The sequence below is a fragment of the Cetorhinus maximus genome, unplaced genomic scaffold, assembly GCF_964194155.1.
Source record: "Cetorhinus maximus unplaced genomic scaffold, sCetMax3.hap1.1 HAP1_SCAFFOLD_494, whole genome shotgun sequence".
Classification (NCBI taxonomy): Eukaryota; Metazoa; Chordata; class Chondrichthyes; order Lamniformes; family Cetorhinidae; genus Cetorhinus; species Cetorhinus maximus.
In genome coordinates this window covers 204,301-228,509 of record NW_027596436.1, presented here as the reverse complement: position 1 = coordinate 228,509, position 24,209 = coordinate 204,301, and the positions used below count along the sequence as shown (strand labels likewise).

The 24,209-nt window shown below is 46.5% G+C and overlaps 1 protein-coding gene across 1 annotated transcript; it reads right to left on the bottom strand.

Moving 5' to 3' along the window:
* Positions 1 to 8,085: 8,085 nt before the first annotated feature.
* On the bottom strand, positions 8,086 to 23,858 carry LOC144673855 (beta-1,3-galactosyltransferase 5-like). The gene is made up of 4 exons (XM_078535497.1): positions 23,801 to 23,858; positions 22,896 to 23,053; positions 18,890 to 19,071; positions 8,086 to 8,941 (listed from the first exon to the last, which is right to left on the bottom strand). Exons 1-4 carry the CDS (start codon positions 23,856 to 23,858, stop codon positions 8,086 to 8,088), a joined length of 1,254 nt encoding a protein of 417 aa, XP_078391623.1.
* Positions 23,859 to 24,209: the final 351 nt, after the last annotated feature.

Genomic DNA, 24,209 nt, shown 5'->3' with positions numbered 1-24,209 from the left:
TCCACTGTCACTCTCTATCTCATCATAGACTTCTATCAATCCCAGACTCATTCCACTGTCTCCCTCTCTCTCATCATAGCCCTGTATCAATCCCAGACTCATTCCACTGTGTCTCTCATCATAGTCCTGTATCAATCCCAGACTCATTCCACTGTCACTCTCTATCTCATCATAGACCTGTATCAATCCCGGAGTCATTCCACTGTTACTCTCTCTCAACAAACCCCTGTATCAATCCCTGGCTCATTCTACTGTCTCTCTCTCTCTCTCATCATAGCCCTGTATCAATCCCAGACTAATTCCACTGTGTCTCTCTCTGATCATCGATCTGTATCAATGCCAGACTCCTTCCACTGTGTGTCTCTCTCTCTCATCATAGCCCTGTATCAATCCCAGACTTATTCCACTGTCACTCACTCTCTCATCATAGCCCTGTATCAATCCCAGACTCATTCCACTGTCACTCACTCTCTCATCATAGCCCTGTATCAATCCCAAACTCATTCCACAGTTTCTCTCTCTCATCATAGCCCTGTATCAGTCCCAGAGTCATTCCACTGTGTCTCTCTCTTATCATAGACTGTATCAATCCAAGACTCAATCCACTTTCTCTTTCTCCCTCTCTCTCACATCATAGCCTTGTATCAGTCAAGACTCATTCCACTGTGTCTCTCTCATCATAGCCCTGTATCAATCCCAGACTCATTCCACTGTCTCTCTCTCTCTCTCATCATAGCTCTGTATCAATCCCAAACTCATTCCACTCTCTCTCTCTCATCATTGCCCTGTAATAATCCTAAACTCATTCCACTGTCTCCCCCTGTCATCAACGACCTGTCTCAATCCCAGACTTGTTCCACTGTCTTTCTCTCTCTCTCATCATAGCCCTTTATCAATCCCTATCTAGTTCCACTGTCTCTCTCATCATAGCCCTGTATCAATCCCAAACTAATCCTAACATTCTGCTCATTTCTTACTGTCCCTTATCAAACCCAAATGAATCCCTCTGTCCCCCTCTCACACCATACCCCTGAATCAATCACAGCCTGCGCCCACTGCTTCCTTACACTCCTGTATTAATCCCAGGTTAATCCTATTACCCAGTGTTTTGATGCCTGATTTTGAGCTGCTAGATCTGTTCTCAATTTATCCCACTGAGCACCATGGTCGTGCCACAATACCCAGTGTGTGCTCCATTTTCATTTCTGGTGCCTCGGTCGATGCTTGGAAGTTCACCGTCCTTATTCTGATTGGAGCTTTTCTGTCATTGTTCAATATAACTAAGTATGTTAGGGCAATTCAGGGGGTAGTCATGAGTCAAGCACATTGCTGTGGGTTTGGAGTGACAGATTGGCCAGATGGGGTAAGGCCACTAGATTTTCTGCTCTAAAGTGTATTAGTGATCCAGATGGGTTTCCATGAGAATGCAATATTTTCAAATCCTCCACTTCCGATACCAGCCTTTATTGCCTAATATCTTAATTATTTCAATTTCTATTTGCAAAGTGTCCAGATGGGATTTGAACTCAAGTTCCAGGTCTCTGGAATACTAGCACATGAAAACAATCACTAAGCTGCAACAGTACAATAATATCTTGTACTGCTAGAATGTTGGCACTGCCCGAGTGCTGTACTGTCAGAGCGACAGTACTGACGGAGCACTGCACTGTTGAAGTGACAGTACTGAGGGAGTGCTCCACTGTCAGAGGGGTAGTGCTGAGGTAGCGCTGCACTACCAGTGGGTCAGGAATGAGGGAGTGCTGCACGGTCAGAATGTTTGTACTGAGGGAGTGCTGCAGTGTCAGAGGGTCAGCACTGAGGGTGCGATGCATAACTGGAGCCAAAGTGGTAAGCGCTATGTCATGGGGCTGAAATCTCTCGAATAGTTTCCTAGGCCCACGACCTTCAGGTTCAGAGATGAGAGGGCGCGATTGAGGTCCACTTGAAACAGACCGAAATCTCATGGACCTGGGATCCAAAACTGCTAAATGAAACCTTAAGCAGGGAACATATTTGCACAGGGATATTTTTCTAAAATAGTTTTTTGCCCTGGAGCCATCCCTTCCCGTAGAAGCTGATAAACTACATTCAATCTGGTGCAGGGAGATCACTATCAGATTGTCGTAGGAGTAGGTATGAGGGAGTCAGTACTTTACGCAACGAGCAGTTCCAAGGGAAGAATTGGGAAACAGAATGGTGGAATTTTTTGCCTTTACTAATTATTCAATTCCTATTTGTCCGCTCCATTCAGACAGCAGGTTCCAGTTCACAACATCTCGCTGCGGGTAATCACTTCTCCTTATCTCTGGATCTTTTAGCCTTTATCTTCAATCTATGTCCTCTGGTCAGCAATAATCCTGCCAGTGGGATCACCATTAAACTTTTCATGATGTTGAATGCCTCCATTAAATCTCCTCTTAGTCTTCTCTGCACTCAGGAGGAGATTTAATAGAGGTTCAGTCTCTCCACATTAACTGAAGTCTCTCCTCCCTGATGCCAGTCCAACCAGTCCAATCTCACACCCTCTCCAAAGCCCTTCAGATCCTTCCTCAAGTATTTTATCCCAAAAATATGAAACTCTCTTGTAAGGATAGTATTCTAAAGGGTGTGCAGGAGCAGAGAGACTTTTGTGGATATGTGCATAAGCCATTGAAGTTGGCAGGACAGGTAGTGAGAGCTGTTTCTAAAGCATGCAGTATTCTCGACTTCATTAATAGGGAAATAGAGTACAAGAGCAGGGAGGTTCTGATGAACTTATATAAGACACTGGTTAGACCTCAGCTGCAGTACTGTGCATAGTTCTGGATGCCACATTATAGGAAGGGTGTGAACGCATTGGAGGGAGTGCAGAAGAGGTTTACCAGAATGGTTCCAGGGATGAGACACTTCAGTAATGAGGAAAGATTGGAGCAGTTGGGACTGAGGAGAATTGATGGAAGATTTAAAAGTCATGAGGGGTCTGGACAGAGTATATAGGGAGAAACTGTTCAAAATCGTAAACAGGTCGAGAACCAGAGAGCACAGTTTCAAAGTGTTTTGCAAACAAAGTAAATGCGAGGTGAGAAAATGTTTTTTTCACACAGCGAGCAGTTAGGGTTTGGAATGCACTGCCTGGAAGTGTGGTGGAGGCAGGTTTGATTGAGGCATTCAAGAGGGCGTGGGATGGTTATTTAAATAGAAACAATGTGCTGGGGTACGGGGAACAGGCAGGAGATTGGAACGAAGTTAAAATGCTCAGAGAGCCGGTGCAGACACGATTGCCCGAATGGCCTCCTTCTGCACTGTTACTATCCTGGGATTCTGTGATGGTTAGAATGTTGCATCGCCCCCGCAAAGATTGCTAACCGAAAATATTCAGTTTATTCCCATCTCTGTTTATTGTCCAATAAGAATTCCTCAAACCAAGTTAATATATCACCCCCAATCCCAGATGACGGAGATTGTGATTAAAGAGAATTTCTCCGACTGTAAAGCTTTATTGATTAGCCCCCAGCCCTTTCCTTAGGGTTTGTGTTTCCTGCTGAGCCAGTGAGTGGGTTCATCACTCTCCTGGGCCACAATACATTTCTCAACGGCACAGTATCAATCCCAGACTCATTCCACTGTCTGTCTCTCATCATAGCCCTGTATCAATCCCAAACTCATTCCACTCTCTATCTCTCTCTCTCAGCATAGCCCTTTATTAATCCCAAACTCATTCCACTGTCTCTCTCTGTCATCAAGTACCTGTATCAATCCCAGACTCATTCCACTGTCTATCTCTCTCTCTCATCATAGCCCTGTATCAATCCCAAACTAATGCTAACATTCTGCTCATTTCTTACTGTCCCCTATCAAACCCAAAATAATCCCTCTGTCCCCCTCTCACCCCATACCCCTAAATCAATCACAGCCTGCGCACACTGCTTCCCAACACTCCTGTATTAATCCCAAATTAGTCCTATTACCCAGTGTTTTGATGCCTGATTTTGAGCTGCTAGATCTGTTCTCAATCTATCCCACTGAGCACCATGGTCGTGCCACAATACCCAGTGTGTGCTCCATTTTCATTTCTGGTGACTCGGTCGATGCTTGGAAGTTCACCATCCTTATTCTGATGCTTTTCTGTCATTGTTCAATATAACTAAGTATGTTATGAGGGCAATTCAGGGGGTAGTCATGAGTCAAGCACATTGCTGTGGGTTTGGAGTGACAGATTGTGCAGACGGGGTAAGGCCACCAGATTTTCTGCTCTAAAGTGTATTAGTGATCCAGATGGGTTTCCATGAGAATGCAATATTGTCAAATCCTCCACTTCCGATACCAGCCTTTATTGCCTAATATCTTAATTACTTCAATTTCTATTTACAAAGTGTCCAGATGGGATTTGAAGTTCCAGGTCTCTGGAATACTAGCTAATGAAAACAATCTCTAGGCTGCAACAGTACAATAATATGGTGTACTGCTAGAATGTTGGCACTGCCCGAGTGCTGTACTGTCAGAGCAACAGTACTGACGGAGCACCGCACTGTTTAAGTGACAGTACTGAGGGAGTGCTCCACTGTCAGAGGGGCTGTGCCGAGGTAGCGCTGCACTATCAGAGGGTCAGGAATGAGGGACTGCTGCACGGTCAGAATGTTTGTACTGAGGGAGTGCTGCAGTGTCAGAGGGTCGGCACTGAGGGAGTGCTGCAGTGTCAGAGGACCAGAACTGAGGGAGCGATGCATAACTGGAGCCAAAGTGGTAAGCGCTATGTCATGGGGCTGAAATCTCTCGAATAGTTTCCTAGGCCCACGACCTTCAGGTTCAGAGATGAGAGGGCGCGATTGAGGTCCACTTGAAACAGACCGAAATCTCATGGACCTGGGATCCAAAACTGCTAAATGAAACCTTAAGCAGGGAACATATTTGCACAGGGATATTTTTCTAAAATAGTTTTTTGCCCTGGAGCCATCCCTTCCCGTAGAAGCTGATAAACTACATTCAATCTGGTGCAGGGAGATCACTATCAGATTGTCGTAGGAGTAGGTATGAGGGAGTCAGTACTTTACGCAACGAGCAGTTCCAAGGGAAGAATTGGGAAACAGAATGGTGGAATTTTTTGCCTTTACTAATTATTCAATTCCTATTTGTCCGCTCCATTCAGACAGCAGGTTCCAGTTCACAACATCTCGCTGCGGGTAATCACTTCTCCTTATCTCTGGATCTTTTAGCCTTTATCTTCAATCTATGTCCTCTGGTCAGCAATAATCCTGCCAGTGGGATCACCATTAAACTTTTCATGATGTTGAATGCCTCCATTAAATCTCCTCTTAGTCTTCTCTGCTCTCAGGAGGAGATTTAATAGAGGTTCAGTCTCTCCACATTAACTGAAGTCTCTCCTCCCTGATGCCAGTCCAACCAGTCCAATCTCACACCCTCTCCAAAGCCCTTCAGATCCTTCCTCAAGTATTTTATCCCAAAAATATGAAACTCTCTTGTAAGGATACTATTCTAAAGGGAGTGCAGGAGCAGAGAGTCTTGGGTGGATATGTGCATAAGCCATTGAAGTTGGCAGGACAGGTAGTGAGAGCTGTTTCTAAAGCATGCAGTATTCTCGACTTCATTAATAGGGACGTAGAGTACAAGAGCAGGGAGGTTCTGATGAACTTATATAAGACACTGGTTAGACCTCAGCTGGAGTACTGTGCATAGTTCTGGATGCCACATTATAGGAAGGGTTTGAACGCATTGGAGGGAGTGCAGAAGAGGTTTACCAGAATGGTTCCAGGGATGAGACACTTCAGTAATGAGGAAAGATTGGAGCAGTTGGGACTGAGGAGAATTGATGGAAGATTTAAAAGTCATGAGGGGTCTGGACAGAGTATATAGGGAGAAACTGTTCAAAATCGTAAACAGGTCAAGAACCAGAGAGCACAGTTTCAAAGTGTTTTGCAAACAAAGTAAATGCGAGGTGAGAAAATGTTTTTTTCACACAGCGAGCAGTTAGGGTTTGGAATGCACTGCCTGGAAGTGTGGTGGAGGCAGGTTTGATTGAGGCATTCAAGAGGGCATGGGATGGTTATTTAAATAGAAACAATGTGCTGGGGTACGGGGAACAGGCAGGAGATTGGAACGAAGTTAAAATGCTCAGAGAGCCGGTGCAGACACGATGGGCCGAGGAAAATTGATGGAAGATATAAAATTTAAAATTTCCCACTGAACCCACAAATCCCTGTAGCACGGAAACCACAAATCCCACTGAGACTCACAAACTGCACTTCACTGAAGCCACAAATCCCACTGAAACCCTAAATCCCATTAACACTGAACCCACAAATCCCACTAAACTCAGGCCCCAAACCACACATTCACTGAACCCACAAATCCCACTGATACTCTAAAACCGCTCTTCACTGAACCCACAAATCGCCCTGAATCCCAAATTTCCGCTGACACTGAACCCACAAATCCCACTAACAACCAGGAACCAAACCAAATTTCACTGATCCCACAAATCCCACTAACACTTAGATTCCAAACTGCACTTTCATTGAACCCACAAATCCCACTTAACCCCGAATTCCCGCTGACACTGAAACCACAAACCCCACTAACACCTAGGAACCAAACCGCATTTCCACTGAACCCACAAATTCCACTGAACCCCCAGATCCAACTAACACTTAGACCTGAAATCGCGCTATCACAGAACGCACTAAACCCACTGAACCCCTAAATCCCCCGAACACCGAACCCAGAGATCCCGAACCCCTAAGTCTCACAAACATTGAACACACAAATCCCACTAACACTTAGGCGCCAAACCACACATTCACTGAACCCCAATCCCACTGAACCCCAAACACCACTAACTCTTAGGCCCCAAAACCACACTTTCACTGAACCCCTAAATCCCACTGACGCCTAGGAAGCAAACCGCACTTCACTGAACCCACAAATCCCACTGAAACCCTAAAACCGCACTTCACTGAACACACAAATCCCACTGAACACCTAAATCCCACTAACAGCGAACCCACAAATCCCACTAAACCTAGGCCCCAAACCACACATTCACTGAACCCACAAATCCCAATGAAACTCTAAAACCGCACTTCACTGAACCCACAAATCCCACTGAACCCCAAATTCCTGCTAACACTAAACCCACAAATCCTACTAACACCCAGGAACCAAACAATATTTCACTGAACCCAGAAATCCCACTGATGCCTAGGAAGCAAACCACACTTCACTGAACCCACAAATCCTACTAACACTTAGATCCCAAACTGCACTTTCATTGAACCCACAAATCCCACTTAACCCTGCATTCCCGCTGACACTGAAACTACAAATCCCACTAACACCTAGGAACCAAACCGCATTTCCACTGAACCCACAAATCCCACTGAACTCCCAGATCCACCTAACACTTAGGCCTTAAATCGCGCTATCACTGAACCCACAAATCCCACTAACACTTCGGCCCCAAACCACACATTCACTGAACCCATGAATCCCACTGACACCTAAATCCCACTAACACTGAACTCCAAATCCCACTGAAACCCTCAAACTGTACTTCACTCAACCCACAAATCCCGCCCAACTGAACCCCAAATCCCACTAACACTGAACCCAAAAATCCCACTGAAACCCGCAATCCTACTAACACTTAACCCACAAATCCAACTAACACTGAACCCTAAATCCCACTGAGACCCTCAAACTGCACTTCACTGAACCCACAAATCCCACCGAACCCATAATCCCAGTGACAGTAAACACACAAATCCCACTAACACCTGGGAACCAAATGGCACTTCACTGTGCCCACAAATCCTGCTGAACCCTCAAATCAAACTAACACTTACGCCTTAAATCGTGATATCACAGAATCCACTAACACTTGGGCTCTAACCACACTTTCACTGAAACCACAAATCCCACTGAACCCCTAAATCCCACTAACACCGAACCCACAAATTGTGTATGTACGAATGTATGTATATAAGCAAACCAGATTACACAGTTTAGTTGGGTAATTGACTTCCATATGGCACGCTGTTTCTGTTGCCCTGCAAAGATAGTCAGTGAAAAGCCTCTTCAAGATGGCCCCCTTCACCCATCTCCCGGACAGGCCTCATCTGCTGCATCCTCCAGTGCTTTCCAGTAGATCAGCAGCTCGTAGGGTTTCACCCTGTGAGAGGTGATGAGTTTACGGAAGCCGCAAACAGAAAACTTCACATTCCAATTGTAGAACTTCTGCTCCAAGTGGATTTCCACTGGTGTGATATTCAACTCCGCCAAGCACAGCCCGACGTAAACATCCTCCAGTTTAAAATGGGGGACCGTCCTGGAAATAATCCAGACTCGGTGGGCAACATCAGCCGAGAGCATGTACCCAGTGCCGGAGCAGAATGGTGGGTATGTTTCCTGAGGATATTCCTGTTCGCTGACGTACCATTTACTGAATTTCTCCCTGATAGGTCCAGAATTCCACATGATGAAGCCGGTGAAGACATCCGTGTGATTCATTCCCAACAAGAGCTTGGTCAGGTGGTCGGTGTTGACAAACATGTCGGAATCGGTTTTCATCACGAAGGAGGTGGACGGACAGAATCGGCTCACCCATTCCAGGCCCATCAGCACCTTGGTGGTCAGGTTGTAATATGTGTCGGTGAAATTTTTCTGGATGATGTCCTTGTGCAGTGAACTTTCTTTCAGCAGCTGCTCCTGATGCTCTCGGCTGTACCCGAGCAGGAAGTAGCTCACCACCCTCTTGCCATGGGTTGTCCGCGCTCGCCCCCAGGTCTGGCGAATGACCGAGCGAGCTTCCAACTGGTCTTGGGCACTGGTGATCAGAAGGACTAGGAATGGGGGACTGGTGTCACAGCTGCTGTTGGGTAGCATGAGGAAGGAATGGTCATTTAACTTTGCAGAATGCCAATGTTCAACACCGTATTGGCTTAAATATCTGATCAGAGGAAAGATTAACAAGGGGGCAACGACAAATGACCATTTCCTTTTGAGAAATGATTTCAAACAAAAGCTTCTTTGATAAAATATCCTCATGCTCTGAAGCACCTGTAACATAAAATAAACAAGTTGGGTTTGGTGGAATCCAGAAAATGCAAGAGGAATTATTTTCCAGATTAAGATTATTTGACTCGATTTGGGATACAAATACAAGAGGATGTCATTCAGCTCCTAGAGCCTGTTACACAGGAACGGGGGGAGGTTATTCAGCCCCTAGAGCCTGTTACACAGGAACAGGGAGAGGAAATTCAGCCCCTAGAGCCTGTTACACAGGAACAGGGGGAGGTTATTCAGCCCCTAGAGCCTGTTACAGAGGAACAGGAGAAGGTCATTCAGCCCCGAAAGCCTATTACACAGGAACAGGAAGAGGTTCTTCAGCCCCTTGGGTCTGTCACACAGTAACTGAGGAGGAATTGCAGCACTCAAAACATCTACAGGAATCTGGCACAGAACATCTAGTGACTGAGTTGCTTCAGTCTGACAAAAAGTTCAGTGAAAGGTAGGAACAAACAGAGAAAGAGCTGGGCATAAGACAGCATGAGCAGTTTTCGCACAAGCACATACCTAAGAGACTCGTCACTCCCTGTGTACGGTGATAGGTATCAGGGTCACTGGTCCCTTTAACTGGTACCACCGGATTTGTCTTGGTCGAGGTGCGTTCGATGCTAACGGTGAATTAATGTATACACGAACAATCTTGTTAACAACTGCACATAAACCCGGAGTTCAATTCTTGCCTATAATGAATCCCACAACCTCACTCTCTGCTCGGTGCCAGTAAACAAGAATGGGTGTGGTTGAAGTGCATCGTAAAAACTGCACCCGGTCCTTACTGTTAATGACTTCCCATCAATTATAAATATTATAGGTAACAAAAGTTCCTCCAGATGATGTTTGTGTGATACAGGTGCCAATCTCACAAAGAATTTGCATCAAACAGCTGCTACACTGTGACATAGCTCACCAACTGTGGTTTAAAATTTATTGGATAAAGAAGGTATTTGCTGCAAACATATACAGTATATATGCTGAATGCAGGGACCCTTTTCAAACCATTGAAGAGCAGTGAGACACTCTCTCCATTGAAGAGCAGCGAGGCTCTCTCTCCATCGAAGAGCAGGGAGGCTCTCTCTCTCCATCGAAGAGCAGCGAGACAATCTCTCCGTCGAAGAGCAGCAACACTCTCTCCATCGAAGAGCAGCGAGACATTTTCTCCATCGAGGAGCAGTGAAACTCTCTCCATCAAAGAGCAGCAAGAGTCCCCATTGAAGAGAAGCAAAATTCTGTCTCCACTGAAGAGCAGCAAGACTCCCTCTTTATCGCAGAGCAGTGGGTCTCTCTCTCCATCAAAGAGCAGCGCACTCTCTCTCTATTGAAGAGTAGTGCGCTCTCTCTCTCTCCATTGAAGAGCAGTGAGACTCTCTCTCTATCGAAGACCAGTGTGACTCTCCATTGAAGAGCAGCGAGTCTCTCTCTCCATCAAAGAGCAGCGAGACTCTCTCTCCATTGAAGAGCAGTGAGACTCTCTCGAAGAGCAGCAAGACTCTCTCATCGAAGATCAGCGAGACTCTCTCTCATCGAAGATCAATGAGACTCCCTCTGTCCATCGAAGATCAGTGAGACTCCCTCTGTCCATCGAAGAGCAGTGAGACTCTCGCTCTCCATCGAAAAGAAGTGAGACTGTCTTTCCATCGAAGAGCAGCGAGACTCCATCCCGATCGAACAGCAGCGAGATTCTCTCCCCATTGAAGAGCTGAGCTGTGAGACTCTTTCCCTCCTTTGATGAAAAGCGAGACGCTCTCGATCAAAAAGCAGTGAGACTCTCTCTCCATGAAAGAACAGCGAGACTCTCTCCATCAAAGAGCAGCGAGACTCTCTCTCCATTGAAAAGCAATGAGACATTCGCTCCATCAATGTGCAGTGAGACTCTCCATCGAAGAGCAGCGAGACACTCTCGATCAAAGAGTAATGAGACTCTCCCCAGCGAAAAGCAGCAAGACTCTCTCACTCTCTCCATCAAAGAGCTGTGAGACTCTCTCACTCTCTCCATCAAAGAGCAGTGAGACTCTCTCTCTCTCTCCACCAAAGAGCAGCGAGACTCTCTCTCTATCGCAGAACAGCGAGACTCCCTCCATCAACGAGCAGTGAAACTCTCTTTCTATTGAAGAGCGGCGAAATTCCCTCTCTCCATCGCAGAGCTGTGAGACTCTCTCTCTCCATTGAAGAGCACTGAAGCTCTCTATCTCTCTCTCCATCGCAGAGCTGTGAGACTCTCTCTCTCCATTGAAGAGCACTGAAGCTCTCTATCTCTCTCCATTGAAGAACAGCTAGACTCTCTCTATCGAAGAGCAGTGAGACTCTATCGAAGAGCAGTGAGACTCTCTCAATATTAAAGAGCAGTGAGACTCTCTCAATATCGAAGAGCAGTGAGACTCTCCCTCTCCATCAAAGAGCAGCGAGACTCTCTCCATCGAAGAGCAGCGAGACTCTCTCTCCCCATGAAAGAGCAGTGAGACTCCCTCTCCATCAAAGAGCAGTGAGACTCTCTCTCTCTCTCCATCCAAGAGCAGCAAGGCTCCCTCTCTCTATCGCAGAACAGCGAGACTCTCTCTCCCCATGAAAGAGCAGTGAGACTCCCTCTCCATCAAAGAGCAGTGAGACTCTCTATCGCAGAAGAGCGAGACTCTCTCCCTCTATCGATGATCAGCGAAACTCTCTTTCTATCGAAGAGCGGCGAAATTCCCTCTCTCTATCAAAGAGCAGCCAGGCACTCTATCTATCGCAGAGCTGTGAGACTCTCTCTCTCTCTCTCTCTCCATTGAAGAACAGCTAGACTCTATCGAAGAGCAGTGAGACTCTCAATATTGATGAGCAGTGAGACTCTCCCTCTCCACCAAAGAGCAGCGAGACTCTCTCTCTCCATTGAAGATCAGTGAGACTCTCCCTTCACCAAAGAGCAATGAGACTCTCTCTCCACTGAAAAGCAGTGAGACTCTCTCTCCACCAAAGAGCAGCGAGACTCTCCCTCCATCGAAGACCAGTGATATTTTCTCTCTATCGAAGAGCAGCGAGGCTCTTTCTCCCTCCACCAATGAGCAGTAAGACACTCTTCATCGAAGAGCAGTGAAGCTCTCTATTTATCGAAGAGCAGTGACACTCCCTCTTCATTGTAGAGCAGCGAGACTCTCAATCGAAGAGCAGTGAGACTCTCTATCAAAGAACAGCAAGACTCTCTCCCTCCTTCGACGAGCAGCGAGACTGTCTCTATCGAAGAGCAGCGAGACTCTCTCTCTCTCCATTGAAGAACACTGAGACTCTCTATCTCTCACCATTGCTGAACAGCTAGACTCTATCGAACGGCAGTGCGACTCTCTCTGATTCGAAGAGCAGCGCGACTCTCTCTGATTCGAAGAGCAGCGAGACTCTCCATCAAAGAGCAGCGAGACTCTTTCTCTCCATCAAAGAGCAGCAAGACTATCTCTCTCCGACGAAGAGAAGTGAATCTCACTCTCTCCATCGAAGAGCCGCGAGACTCTCTCTCTCTCTCCATCGAAGAGCAGCAAGACTCCCTCTCTCCCTATCGAGGAGCAGTGAGACTCTCCATTGAAGAGCAGCGGGACTTTATCTCTCTCTATCGAAGGGCAGTGAGACTGTCCATTGAAGAGCAGTGGGACTCTCTCTCTATCGAAGACCAACGAGACTCTCACTTTATCAAAGAGCAGTGAAAATCTATTTCTACCGAAGAACAGCGAGATGCTCTCTCTCCCTCCATTGACGAGTAGAGAGACACTCTCTATCAAAGAGCAGCGCAACTCTGCATTTATCGAAGAGCAGCGAGAACTCCTCACCATCAAAAAGCAGTGAGACTCTCTCTCTATTGAAGACCAGCAAGTCTCTCTCCCCGTCGTAGAGCAGCAAGACTCTCTCTCTCTCTCTTCATCAAAGAGCAGCAAGACTCTCTCTCTCTCTCCATCGAAGAGCAGTGAGATTCTCTCTCCATTGAAGAGCAGCGAGACTGTCTCTCCATTGGAGAGCAGTGAGATTCTCTCTCCATTGAAAAGCAGCGAGACTCTCTCTCCATTGAACAGCAGGGAGATTCTCTCTCCATTGAAGAGCAGCAGGATTCTCTCTCTCTCGAAGGCCAGCAAGACTCTCTCTCTATCGAAGAGCAGCAAATCTCTCTCTCTCAATCGAAGAGCAGCAAGTCTCTCTCTCCATTGAATAGCAGTGAGACTCTCTCTCTCTCTCTTCATCGAAGAGCAGGGAGATTCTCTCTCCATTGAAGAGCAGGGAGTTTCTCTCTCCATTGAAGAGCAGCGAGACACACTCTCTATGGAAGAGCAGGGAGATTCTCTCTCTATTGAAGAGCTGCGGTATTCTCTCTCGAAGGCCAGCAAGACTCTCTCTCTCTATTGAAGAGCAGCAAGTCTCTCTCTCTCCATCGAAGAGCAGCAAGACTCTCTCTCTCCATCGAAGAGTAGCACGACTCTCTCTCTCCATCGAAGACCAGCGAGACTCTCTCCCTCTATTGAAGACCAGCAAGTCTCTCTTTCTGTATCCAAGGGCAGCAAGTCTCTCTCTCTCCATCAAAGAGCAGCAAGACTCTCTCTCCGTCGAAGTGTAGTGAGACTCTCTCTCCATCGAAGAGTAGCGAGACTATGTCCAAGAGCAGTGAGACACTCTCACTATCAAAGAACAGTGAGATCTCACCCCATCGAAGAGCAGAGATACTCTCTCTCTCGCTCTCTATCAAAGACCAGCAAACCCTATCTTTCTCCATCGAGGACCAGTGAGACTTCCTCTCTCTCCACTGATGGGTAGCGAGACTCCCTCTCCCCATCGAAGAGCAGTGCGACTCTATCTTCATTGAAGAGCAGCTAAACTCTATCGAAAGCAGTGAGACATTTCCTCTATCGAAGAGCAGCGAGACTCTCTCTCTCCATTGAAGAGCAGCAAGTCTCTCTCTCTCCATCGAAGAGCAGCAAGACTCTCTCTCTCCATCGAAGAGTAGCGCGACTCTCTCTCTCCATCGAAGAGCAGCGAGACTCTCTCTCTCTCCATCGAAGAGCAGCAAGGCTCTCTCCCCATTGAAGAGCAGGGAGACTCTCTCCATCGAAGAGCAGCGAGACTCTCTCCCTCTATTGAAGACCAGCAAGTCTCTCTTTCTGTATCCAAGGGCAGCAAGTCTCTCTCTCTCCATCAAAGATAAGCAAGACTCTCTCTCCGTCGAAGTGTAGTGAGACTCTCTCTCCATCGAAGAGTAGCGAGACTATGTCCAAGAGCAGTGAGACACTCTCACTATCATAGAACAGTGAGATCTCACCCCATCGAAGAGCAGTGATACTCTCTCTCTCGCTCTCTATCAAAGACCAGCAAACCCTATCTTTCTCCATCGAGGAGCAGTGAGACTTCCTCTCTCTCCACTGATGGGCAGTGAGACTCTCTCCCCATCGAAGAGCAGTGCGACTCTATCTTCATTGAAGAGCAGCTAAACTCTCTCTATCGAAAGCAGTGAGACATTTCCTCTATCGAAGAGCAGTGAGACTCTCTCTCTCTCCATCGAAGAGCAGCGAGACTCCTCTTTGAAACGCAGCGAGATTCTCTCTCCTTTGAAGAGCAGTGAGACTCTCTTTCTGTTGAAGAGCAGTGCGGCTCTCTCTGCATTAAAGAGCAGCGAGGCACTCTCTATATCGAAAAGCAGCGAGACACTTCCTCCATTGAAGAGCAGCGAGATGTTCTACCTATCTCCATCGAAAAGCAGCGAGACTCTCTCTCTCCATTGAAGAGCAACAGGACTCTCTATGTGCATTGAAGAGCAGTGAGACCTTCTTTGTCCAGCGAAGGGTCAGTGAGATTCTCTCTCTCCATCGAAGAGCAGCGAGACTCCCTCAATATCGAAGAGCAGCAAGACTCTCTGTTAGTAGGATTTAGGGGTTCAGTAGGATTTCTGGGTTCAGTGAAATGTGGATTGGTTCCTAGGTGTTAGTGGGATTTGTAGTTTCAGTGACAGTGTGGTTTGAGGCCTAAGTGTTAGTGGGATTTGGCGGTTTCAGAGGGGGTGGTATTTGTGGGTTCTGTGTTAGTGGGATTTAGGGGTCCAGTGGGATTTGTGTGTTGTGTTAGTGCGGTTTGGGGCTGAAGGGTTAGTGGGATTTGTGTGGTCAGTGTTAGTTGGATTTGGGGGTTCAGTGTTAGTTGGATTTGGGGGTTCAGTGTTAGTTGGATTTGGGGGTTCAGAGTTAGTGGGATTTATGGGCTCTATGTTACTGATATTTGGGGGTTCAGTGTTAGTGGGAGCTGGGGGTTCAGTGTTAGGGGTTTGAGGCCTAAGTGTTAGTGGGATTTGTGGGGTCAGTGTTAGTTGGATTGGGGGTTCAGTGTTGGTTGGACTTGGGGGATTGTTGTTAGGGGTTTGAGGCCTAAGTGTCTGTGGGATTTAGGGGTTCAGTGGGATTTGTGGGTTCAGTGAAAGCGCGGTTTGGGGACTAAGTGTTAGTGGGATTTGTAGATTCTGTGATAGCGCGATTTCAGGCCTAAGTGTTAGTTGGATTTGGGGGTTCACTGCTAGTGTGATTTAGGGCATCAGTGGGATTTCTGGGCACAATGGGATTTGTGGGTTCAGTGTCCGTGAGATTTAGGGGTTCCGTGGGATTTGTGGGTTCAGTTCTAGTAGGATTTCTGGATTCTGTGTTAGTGGGATTTGTGGGTTCTGTGTTAGTGGGAGCTGGGGGTTCAGTGTTAGAGATTTGGGGCCTAAGTGTTAGTGGGATTTGTGGGTTCTGTGATATCACGATTTCAGGCCTAATTGTTTAAATTGGGCGTTCACTGAACACATTCACTAAACCCACAAATCCCATGGAACCCCTAAATCCCACTTTCACAGAAACCACAAATCCCACTAACACGGAACCCGCACATCCCAATAATGCAGAGCCCACAAACCCCACTAACACTGAACCCCCAAATCCAACTAACACTTAGGCCCCAAACCGCACTTTCACTGAACACACAAATTCCACGGAAACCCTAAATATCACCAACACTGAACCCACAAATCCCAATGAATCCCTAAATCCCACTAACACTGAACCCACAAATCCCACCCCCACTGAACCCCCCATCCAACTAACACAGACCCCACAAATCCTACTTACACTTCGGCCCCAAATCGCACTTTCACAGAACCCACAAATCCCACAAGCACTTAGGCCTCAAACCCCTATCACTGAGCCCCCAATTCCCACTAACACTGAACTCCGATATCCAACTAACACTGAACCCCCAAATCCCACTAACACTTAGGCCCCAAACTGCACTTTCACTGAACTCACAAATTCCACTAACACCTAAATCCCACTAACACCTGAACCCACAAATTCCACTAACACTGAACCCCAAATCCAACTAAAACTTAGGCCTCCAACCCAACTATCACCGAACCCCCAAATCCAACTAAATCATAGGGCCCAACCCCAGTATCACTGGACCCCCAAATCCAATGGAGATGTAGGCCTCAAATTCCACTATCGTCGAACGCCCAAATCCCACTGAAACTTGTGCCTGAAACCACAATCTCTCTGAACCCCAAACAACTATCACTGAGACCCCCAAATCCCACTGACGCTTAGGCCTCAAATCCCAATATCACTGAACCCACAAATCCCACTTACACTGAACCCACAAATCCAACTAACACTTGGGCCTGAAACCCCATTATAACTGAACCCCAGACCAACCATCAATGAACCCACAAATCCCACGAATACTTAGGCCTGACTTTCCACTGTCATTGAATCCCCAAATCCCACTATCACTGAACCCCCAAATCCTACTGACACCTAGGCCTCAACCCCCACTATCAAAGCACCCAGACTAGCAGGTTTTAACCCAGTCAAGATACACACAGACACACACATAGGCACACACCCCACTACAATTCCAGTTCAAGAAATAATTTCCATTCACATTATAGGCGGTAATATCTCTTCATGACCAAGAGGGCAGTCATAACACAAGAGCGTAAAAGAAGAACACTGAGCAAGACATACCAATATTTGGAATTTATATATGAGATTACGAATTAGCAGCAAAAGTCAGCCAATCGGCCCCTCAAATCTGCTGTGCTATTCAATAAGATCTGGGCTGATCTGAATGTAATAAATCACTGAAGTGCTGCAATAGAGTGGGTGATATTTACGAACGAGTGTGAGGTCTGGAGTTGGAACTGGTTGTCTTTTAGCTGGCAATGCTACTTCAGAAAGAATGCAACTTTCGTTCATGTGCTAGTTAATTAGCGTGATGAGAATTGCCTAATTGGCTCTCAGTGCCGAATCTATCCTACAACGTCAGGGAATTAAATTGCTGCCATCTGTCTGTTCATTTAAAAAAAAAATCTAGCTTGGCTGATGTTGCAACTCCAGTCTCCCTATGGAAACCCCACAGGGTACAAATGAAAGGGTCTGGAAAGGTACTGAGTCAAAGCTGAATACTGAGAGTTTGCCTCTGCACCACGGACGGGCAGATCACGTTACAGGGAACATGCTTGAAACATTTAACAATGTCATAAAAATATACTATGCCACCCTTGCTGTCATCGGTGTTCCTGGTAAGTGACTGTAAAGCGGTGAAGTCGTGTTAATCTGTGTGTGAGCTGGTCTCATGTTTTGCTCTGTGACTGATAAGATTACTTGCTGATATAGATTTTACCGTTATAGAGCTACCCGGGCATTGCCCCAACTCCTTTAATTCAAATATCCTGAGCTGCCTCTGCAGTTTTATCCCATTGCCCGAAACTTAAGGTCAAACTTTTTCGGCATATCACAGGAGCTGCTAAGTTATTGTTTCTCGTGGTATGTCTGGTGCTGGTGAACCTGACCTCATTGCAGGCAATCCTCCAACATGAGAGTCGGTGTAGAATTATTCTGAGCGTGGGCCATGGGTGGGGCGGTGGGGGGAGGGGGATAAAAAACCTGGCTCCAGTCACCATGATTCCCTGTGAATACCTGTCCCTGTAAGATTGTGGGAACTGTGGATCACTCTGACATTGCTCTGCGCGGACTGAATCATCCAGGTCTGTAACTGATTTTTTTTTGTATGAGGGGTCAATTAAATTAAAGTGCATGGGATTGGGGGCAGTGTATTGAGGTGGATAGAAAACTGATTGGCAGACAGGAAACAAAGAGTAGGAATAAACGGGTCTTTTTCTGAATGGCATTCCTGTCAATGATTCAGCGTCTTTAGACACGAAAACACGTAGTTATGCAAGCTTGTTGCATAATGAATGATCTGCAATAGTGTAAGATCTACTGTGTGTGGGGTTTTATTTCAATTGCCTTGCTACAGATGTGAAACCCAGATTTTTAAAAACTTTTTTTATTTGCTTATGGCTCAGTAAAACTTTATTGAAAGCTAGAACCCTAATCCTGCCATAGATGGGGCATCCAGTCCCCGAGCAAGAAACCAATCACCAATTCTGGGTGTCTTTGTGCGTGGCCTAATGAAGGAACCAGACCGGTCAGTCATAAGCCCGAAAAAAGGTTTAAATAAAAAGTTCATAAAAAAATAGGTTAATTAACAAGACACCAATTCTGATAATTGTCTGTCCACGCTCTTGTCCCCAATCTGGTAAACCCATATGCGGGTTGGTCAGGAAAGGGTTGGTGTCAGCAATGAAATGTTTTAAATTTTAGCTTCTTATCCAGATTTGGAAATTGAACCCTATCCTTACTGTCCAGAATAAGACAAAAATCTTTTAATTTGATTTATACTTGCTTCCCCCCTTTTCTTACAGTTAATTTAGTGGCGATTGTGACCCTGGCTCGGGGAAAATGCAGCCTATCCAATTGTACCACTCGCTACCTGGTGGCCATGGCAATGGCGGATCTACTTTTCATTATCACGGAAGTCATACTGTGGAGGATCAGTTATTATTATTTCCTGGGCTCTTTCCTGGACATTACCCCAGTATGCGGTGTGATCAATGTCCTCAGTCGGGCAGCTACCGACCGTTCTGTCTGGTTCACCGTCACCTTCTCCTTTGACCGATTTTCGGCCTTTTGTTGCCAGAGACTGAAAACAAAATATTGCACTGAGAAAACTGCGGCTGGGGTTCTAGCATCAACCTGCGTTTTGCTCTGTTTAAAAAATTTCCTGTACTACTTTACACTTGAACCCCAATGGACAATTGAACACGTACCATGGTTCTTTGAGGTAAAGGCAAAATATTTCACTGAGCTTGGATGGATTGGATTTGACTGGTTTGATGCGGCTTTAACTCCACTGCTCCCATTCACTTTCATCCTGTTACTCAACGCTTTGACCGTCAGACACATTTTAGTGTCCAGTCGAGTCCGTAAGGGACTGAGGGGTCAGAGCCAGGGAGAGAATGGCAGTGACCCAGAGATGGAGAGCAGGAGGAGGTCTGTGATTTTACTCTTCACCGTCTCCGGCAGCTTCATTCTCCTGTGGTCGGTTTATGTTGTAGAATTCTTATATCATAACATCACAGGAACAGATCCCAGGGATTACAATGATTCAGAAAATATATTTGAAAATGTAGGTGACATGCTGCAGGTTTTGAACTGCTGCACCAACACATTTATTTATGGGGCGACCCAGTCCAGGTTTAGGGAGCAGTTGAAGATGGCGGTAAAATATCCGGTTACGTCAATTGTTCAATTAATTGAAAAATGAAACTGAGAGGAGGCAGAGACAAGTCCATGATTGAATTATGTATGAATATATTTTTATATGCATGAATATAAGCGGAATATACATTAGCTGAGATGGCTAAAGCCTTGGTGGGAAAGCAATTTTGAAAGGAGATCATTTGTAGAGCTAGAGAGGCAGAGAGGGGTGGGGAAGGTAGTCAAGAGTAAGACCAATGTCGGAGCAATTAAAATTGGGGATGCACATGAGGACAGAATTGGATTCGCACAGATATCCCGGAGCGCTGTGCGGCTGAAGGAGATTAAAGTGATAGGGCCATGGAGGGATTTGTAAACAAAGGAAGGGGGAGAAAATGCAATCAATGAGTTGCTTGACTGGGAGGCAATGTCGCTCACCCATAACAGAGCGAGGGGGGAATTGGACTACCTGTGCGTTACAACACGGGCAGAAGGGTTTCAGATGGCCTCCTGTTTACTTGGGTAAAATGTAGGAGCTGAGAAAGAAGCACATTAGAATAACTTAGTCTAGAGGAGGCAAAAACATGAATGAGGGTTCCCGCAGCAGATCAGCCGAAACAGGCGTAAGTTCAGGTTCCGTTAAAAGCTGGAAGTAGGCCATCTTACCCATGAAATGAATGTACAACACAGGCTCAAATGTGGTTGACTTTTAACTGCCCCCTGAAATGGCCGAGCAAGCCATTCGATTCAAGGGCAGTTGGGGAAGGGCAATGAAGGCTGACCTTGTCGGAGATGCACCGATCCCCCCATGACATTTAACATTTGGAAAATGTGAATCTGCAGTTGTGGCGAGGCTGGCTGAATCTCAGAATGCGGACAAGGAGGACGATGGGGGGCGGGGGTCAGTAGCTTAAAGCAAAATGGAATTGGATCGGGGATCGAGAACAACGGCCTCAATCTTTCCCAAAACTGGATGTGGGGTAGGGAGCATCGCAGGGGTTGGGAGAAGTGACACTGAAAGCTCCCATGTTGCCTTTGAATCGGGCCACTGAGGGGAAATGCACAGCTGAGGAATAGGATGGGGCCAAGGGGAAATCCTTGGCAGCGCCAGAGATAAGGCTCTGGCAGCAGGAGGTGAAGCAATTCCAACTGATTTGCTGGCTACCTTGAGCCTTTTCTTATTCATTCATGGGATATGGGCATCACTGACTAAGCTGGCATTTATTGCCCATCCCTAATTGCCCTTGTTCAGAGGGTCAGGAGTCACATATAGGCCCAGGCCAGATAAGGACAGAAGATTTCCTTCACTAAAGGGCATTAGTGAACCAGATGGTTTTTAGAATTTCAGACCTTCAATTCCAGGTTTTTATTTAATTCAATTCAATTTGCTACGGGGAGAATTTGAACCCAGATCCCCAGAACATTACCCTGTGTCTCTGGAATACCAGATTAGGGACAATGCCACTATGGCACCGACTCCCCCTATTAAGGCTTAGATTAAGAATAGGAAAACGTGAGAGATATCCATCCCAGCTGGATGTCAGTAAAGGGGCGTTGCGAGGACGGGTGTTAGGAGCTGCAGGCAGGTCGAGAAACCCCTAGCAACCAACCCCCAATTCCCACTAACACAGAGCCCACAAATCCCACCGAACCCCTAAATCCCTCGAACACTGAACCCATAAATCCCACTAACAGCTGGGAACCAAACCGCACTTCACTGAACCCACAAATCCCATTGAACCTCCCAGGTCCCACTAACACTGAACCCACAAATCCCACTGAACCCCTAAATCCCTCGAACACCGATCCCACTGTGCCCACAAATCCCAATGTGCATGTATGTGTGTCTGTTTGTGTTTGTGTGTCTGTTTGTGTGTGTGTGTGTCTGTTTGTGTATGTGTGTCTGTTTGTGTGTGTGTGTGTGTGAATGTGTGCCTGTTTGTGCGTATATGTGTGTCTGTTTGTGTGTGTGAATGTGTGAATGTGTGCGTGTTTGTGTGTGTGCGTGTCTGTTTGTGCCTGTGTGTGTGCATGTCTGTTTGTGTGCGTGTCTGTGTGTGTCTCCCCTGCACTTTCTTCCTCTCTGTAGCAGCAGGGAAGACCACAGGGTGCATTGGGCCTGCTCCACTGTTATGGAGAAGCCCTTTGTCTGACTGAGGCCCTTTACAATTGCAGGATGCGCTTGCATGACCATTCTGCTGCAACGAAGCCAGCACACCAGAGTTGGGAGATTTCTGGTGGTCAGCCCTGAGCCCTTACTCGCTGATCTTGGTGATGTTTATTCTGCTCTGTCAATCAGAGGCAGCGCCACATCCTGGCAGTGGCAACACCAAAAGACACTCCCTCCCTTCTCTTCCCCAACCCCCTCCCCAGATAATAACCCCCCCACAAACCCCACGGCTGTGCCTATCTTCATATCCGGACAGATCCTTAGTTGATCCAGTTTATGGAATCCTAGGTGTAAACCATCCATTTAAGAGCTTCAAACACTCTGACGTAGCTCTGGGATGCTCTCAGTTGCTGTGTTTATTCAGTAATTGAATAATTGATGCAAACGGATATGTCACCGCGTTCTTGACCTGCTCTCTGAACTTAGACTAAGTCACCCCATAAATAAATGTGTTTGTGCAGCAACTTGAGTTCACCAGCATAAACCCAACTTGCCCAAATATCTATTCAGCTTGAGCGTCACACTCTGAATCTATCCCTGCAATATTGTAATATAAGAAATCGATAACATTCATGAGCCACAGGAGTATGAAACTGCCGGAGATGGTGAAGAGTAAAATCACAGACTTCCTCCTGCTCTCTATCTCTGGGTCACTGCCATTCTCTCCCTGGCTCTAACCCCTCAGTCCTTTACGGACCTGACTGGAGACTAAAATGTGTCTTGACGGTCAGGGAGTTGAGCAGCAGGATTAAAGCGAATGGGAGCAGTGGGGTTAAAACCTTATCAAACCAGTCAAATCCAATCCACTGGGGCTCAGTAAAATAGCTTCGCTTATCCTTGCAGAACCACGGTACGTTTTTGATTAGTTTTACGTGTTCATGTATAAAGTAGAAGGGGCTGCTTTTTAAACAGAGCAGGATGCCGGCGGTTGCTAGCACCACAGCCGCAGTTTTCTCGGTGCAATATTTTATATTCAGTTTCTGGCAACAAATGGCCACAAATTGGTCAAAGCAGAAAGTGACGGTGAACCAGACAGAACAGTCGGTAGCTGCATGGCTCAGAACATGGGTAACACTGCACATAGGGGTGATACTTACGAAAGACAATGGGGAGTAATAATCATTGAGGCGCCTCAGTATGACCTCAGGTGCTATGAACAGTAGATCCGCCGTTGCCATGGCCACCAGGTAGTGAGTGGCGCAGATGGAGAGGCCGCACTTTTCCTGGGACAGGATCACAATCGCCTGTAAATTAGCTGAAAGAGACAGAAGGGGAAATAGACTGAAATTTACTGATAAGACATTGTCCTTGTCTGACCCAGACAGCAAAGTCTGAATTTTGGCCCAAATATATGTTGGGTTATGATCAGGTATGTGGTTCAGATGATAAGAAATAATAAAAAAAAAACATCCCTGACCCTAACCTGCCCACCTTCTGTTTAACAGGGTTAGAACATGGTGCATGTTTGCCATTTGAACGTTATAATAATGCTGGAAGTCCCTCCTGTTTTCCAGGATTACTGTTGCTAAGCCGGTTTCCTGGGACTTGCAACATAGGCAGTGAGAGGGAGGCACATAGAGATTCACGGAGCAGGTGAGTGCATTGCTGCAGCACTATTTAGTGCCAGCAAAGGAAAAATCACTTCACCAAACACCCCCGCCCTGTATCTGGTCACTCTCTCCTTAGCCCCCACCTATCGCTGGCCTTCTATCCGGCTTCACCTGCTCCACCCCCCCTTAAACAGTATAAATTTCATCACATTTCTACTCTTTAGCTCTGAAGAAGTCATGCGGACCCGAAACGCTAACTGTGTTTCTCTCTCTACAGATGCTGCCAGACCTGCTGAGATATCCCAGCATATTTGACTTAACATCAGGATCGTGCCGATCGGGTGTCTGTACAACGGTGACCACTAGATCAACAGGCAACGTTATCAATCACAGAGAAACAGAGATCAGTTTGGAAAGAGATGTAAACAATCTCAATGGTTGTAGCCACTTACCGGGGACGCCTATAAACGCCAGGGCTGCGTAGCACAATTTCTTAAAACTGTTAAACATCTCGAGCATTCTCTCTGCGTGAATGATCGGTTGTTTTGATCTCTGTGTTGGGCTCTGCACCTGTGCATTTCCAAGTCCTTATCTTATACCCTGCAGTATTCCCAGCTGAATGCTGACATTGCAACATCTAGCAAGTTCGATTATTTTTCTCAATCATTGGAATAAACAGACGACAACAGGGAGTTAAGTAACTGACTATGTTTCGCGCCGTTGCTCAACTGGAAGATCTGATCTCGCTCATTAACTGACACATTTTGAACGTCTCATTTCGGTTCTCTCAAAAATCAATTCTACGTTTTCAGTTGACTGGTAAATGTTCTTTTCTTTTTCACTGCTTCGGCCTCTCAGTCA

Excerpts from the sequence above, each read along its gene's own strand:
- LOC144673855 (XM_078535497.1), bottom strand. The coding sequence starts at position 23,858 with ATGTTTAACAGTTTTAAGAAATTGTGCTACGCAGCCCTGGCGTTTATA. Across the intron at positions 23,054-23,800 it reads GGCGTTTATAGGCGTCCCCG|CTAATTTACAGGCGATTGTG; the intron begins GTAAGTGGCTAC and ends TGTCTCTTTCAG. Across the intron at positions 8,942-18,889 it reads GACTTCCGTGATAATGAAAA|ATATTTAAGCCAATACGGTG; the intron begins GTAGATCCGCCA and ends TCCTCTGATCAG.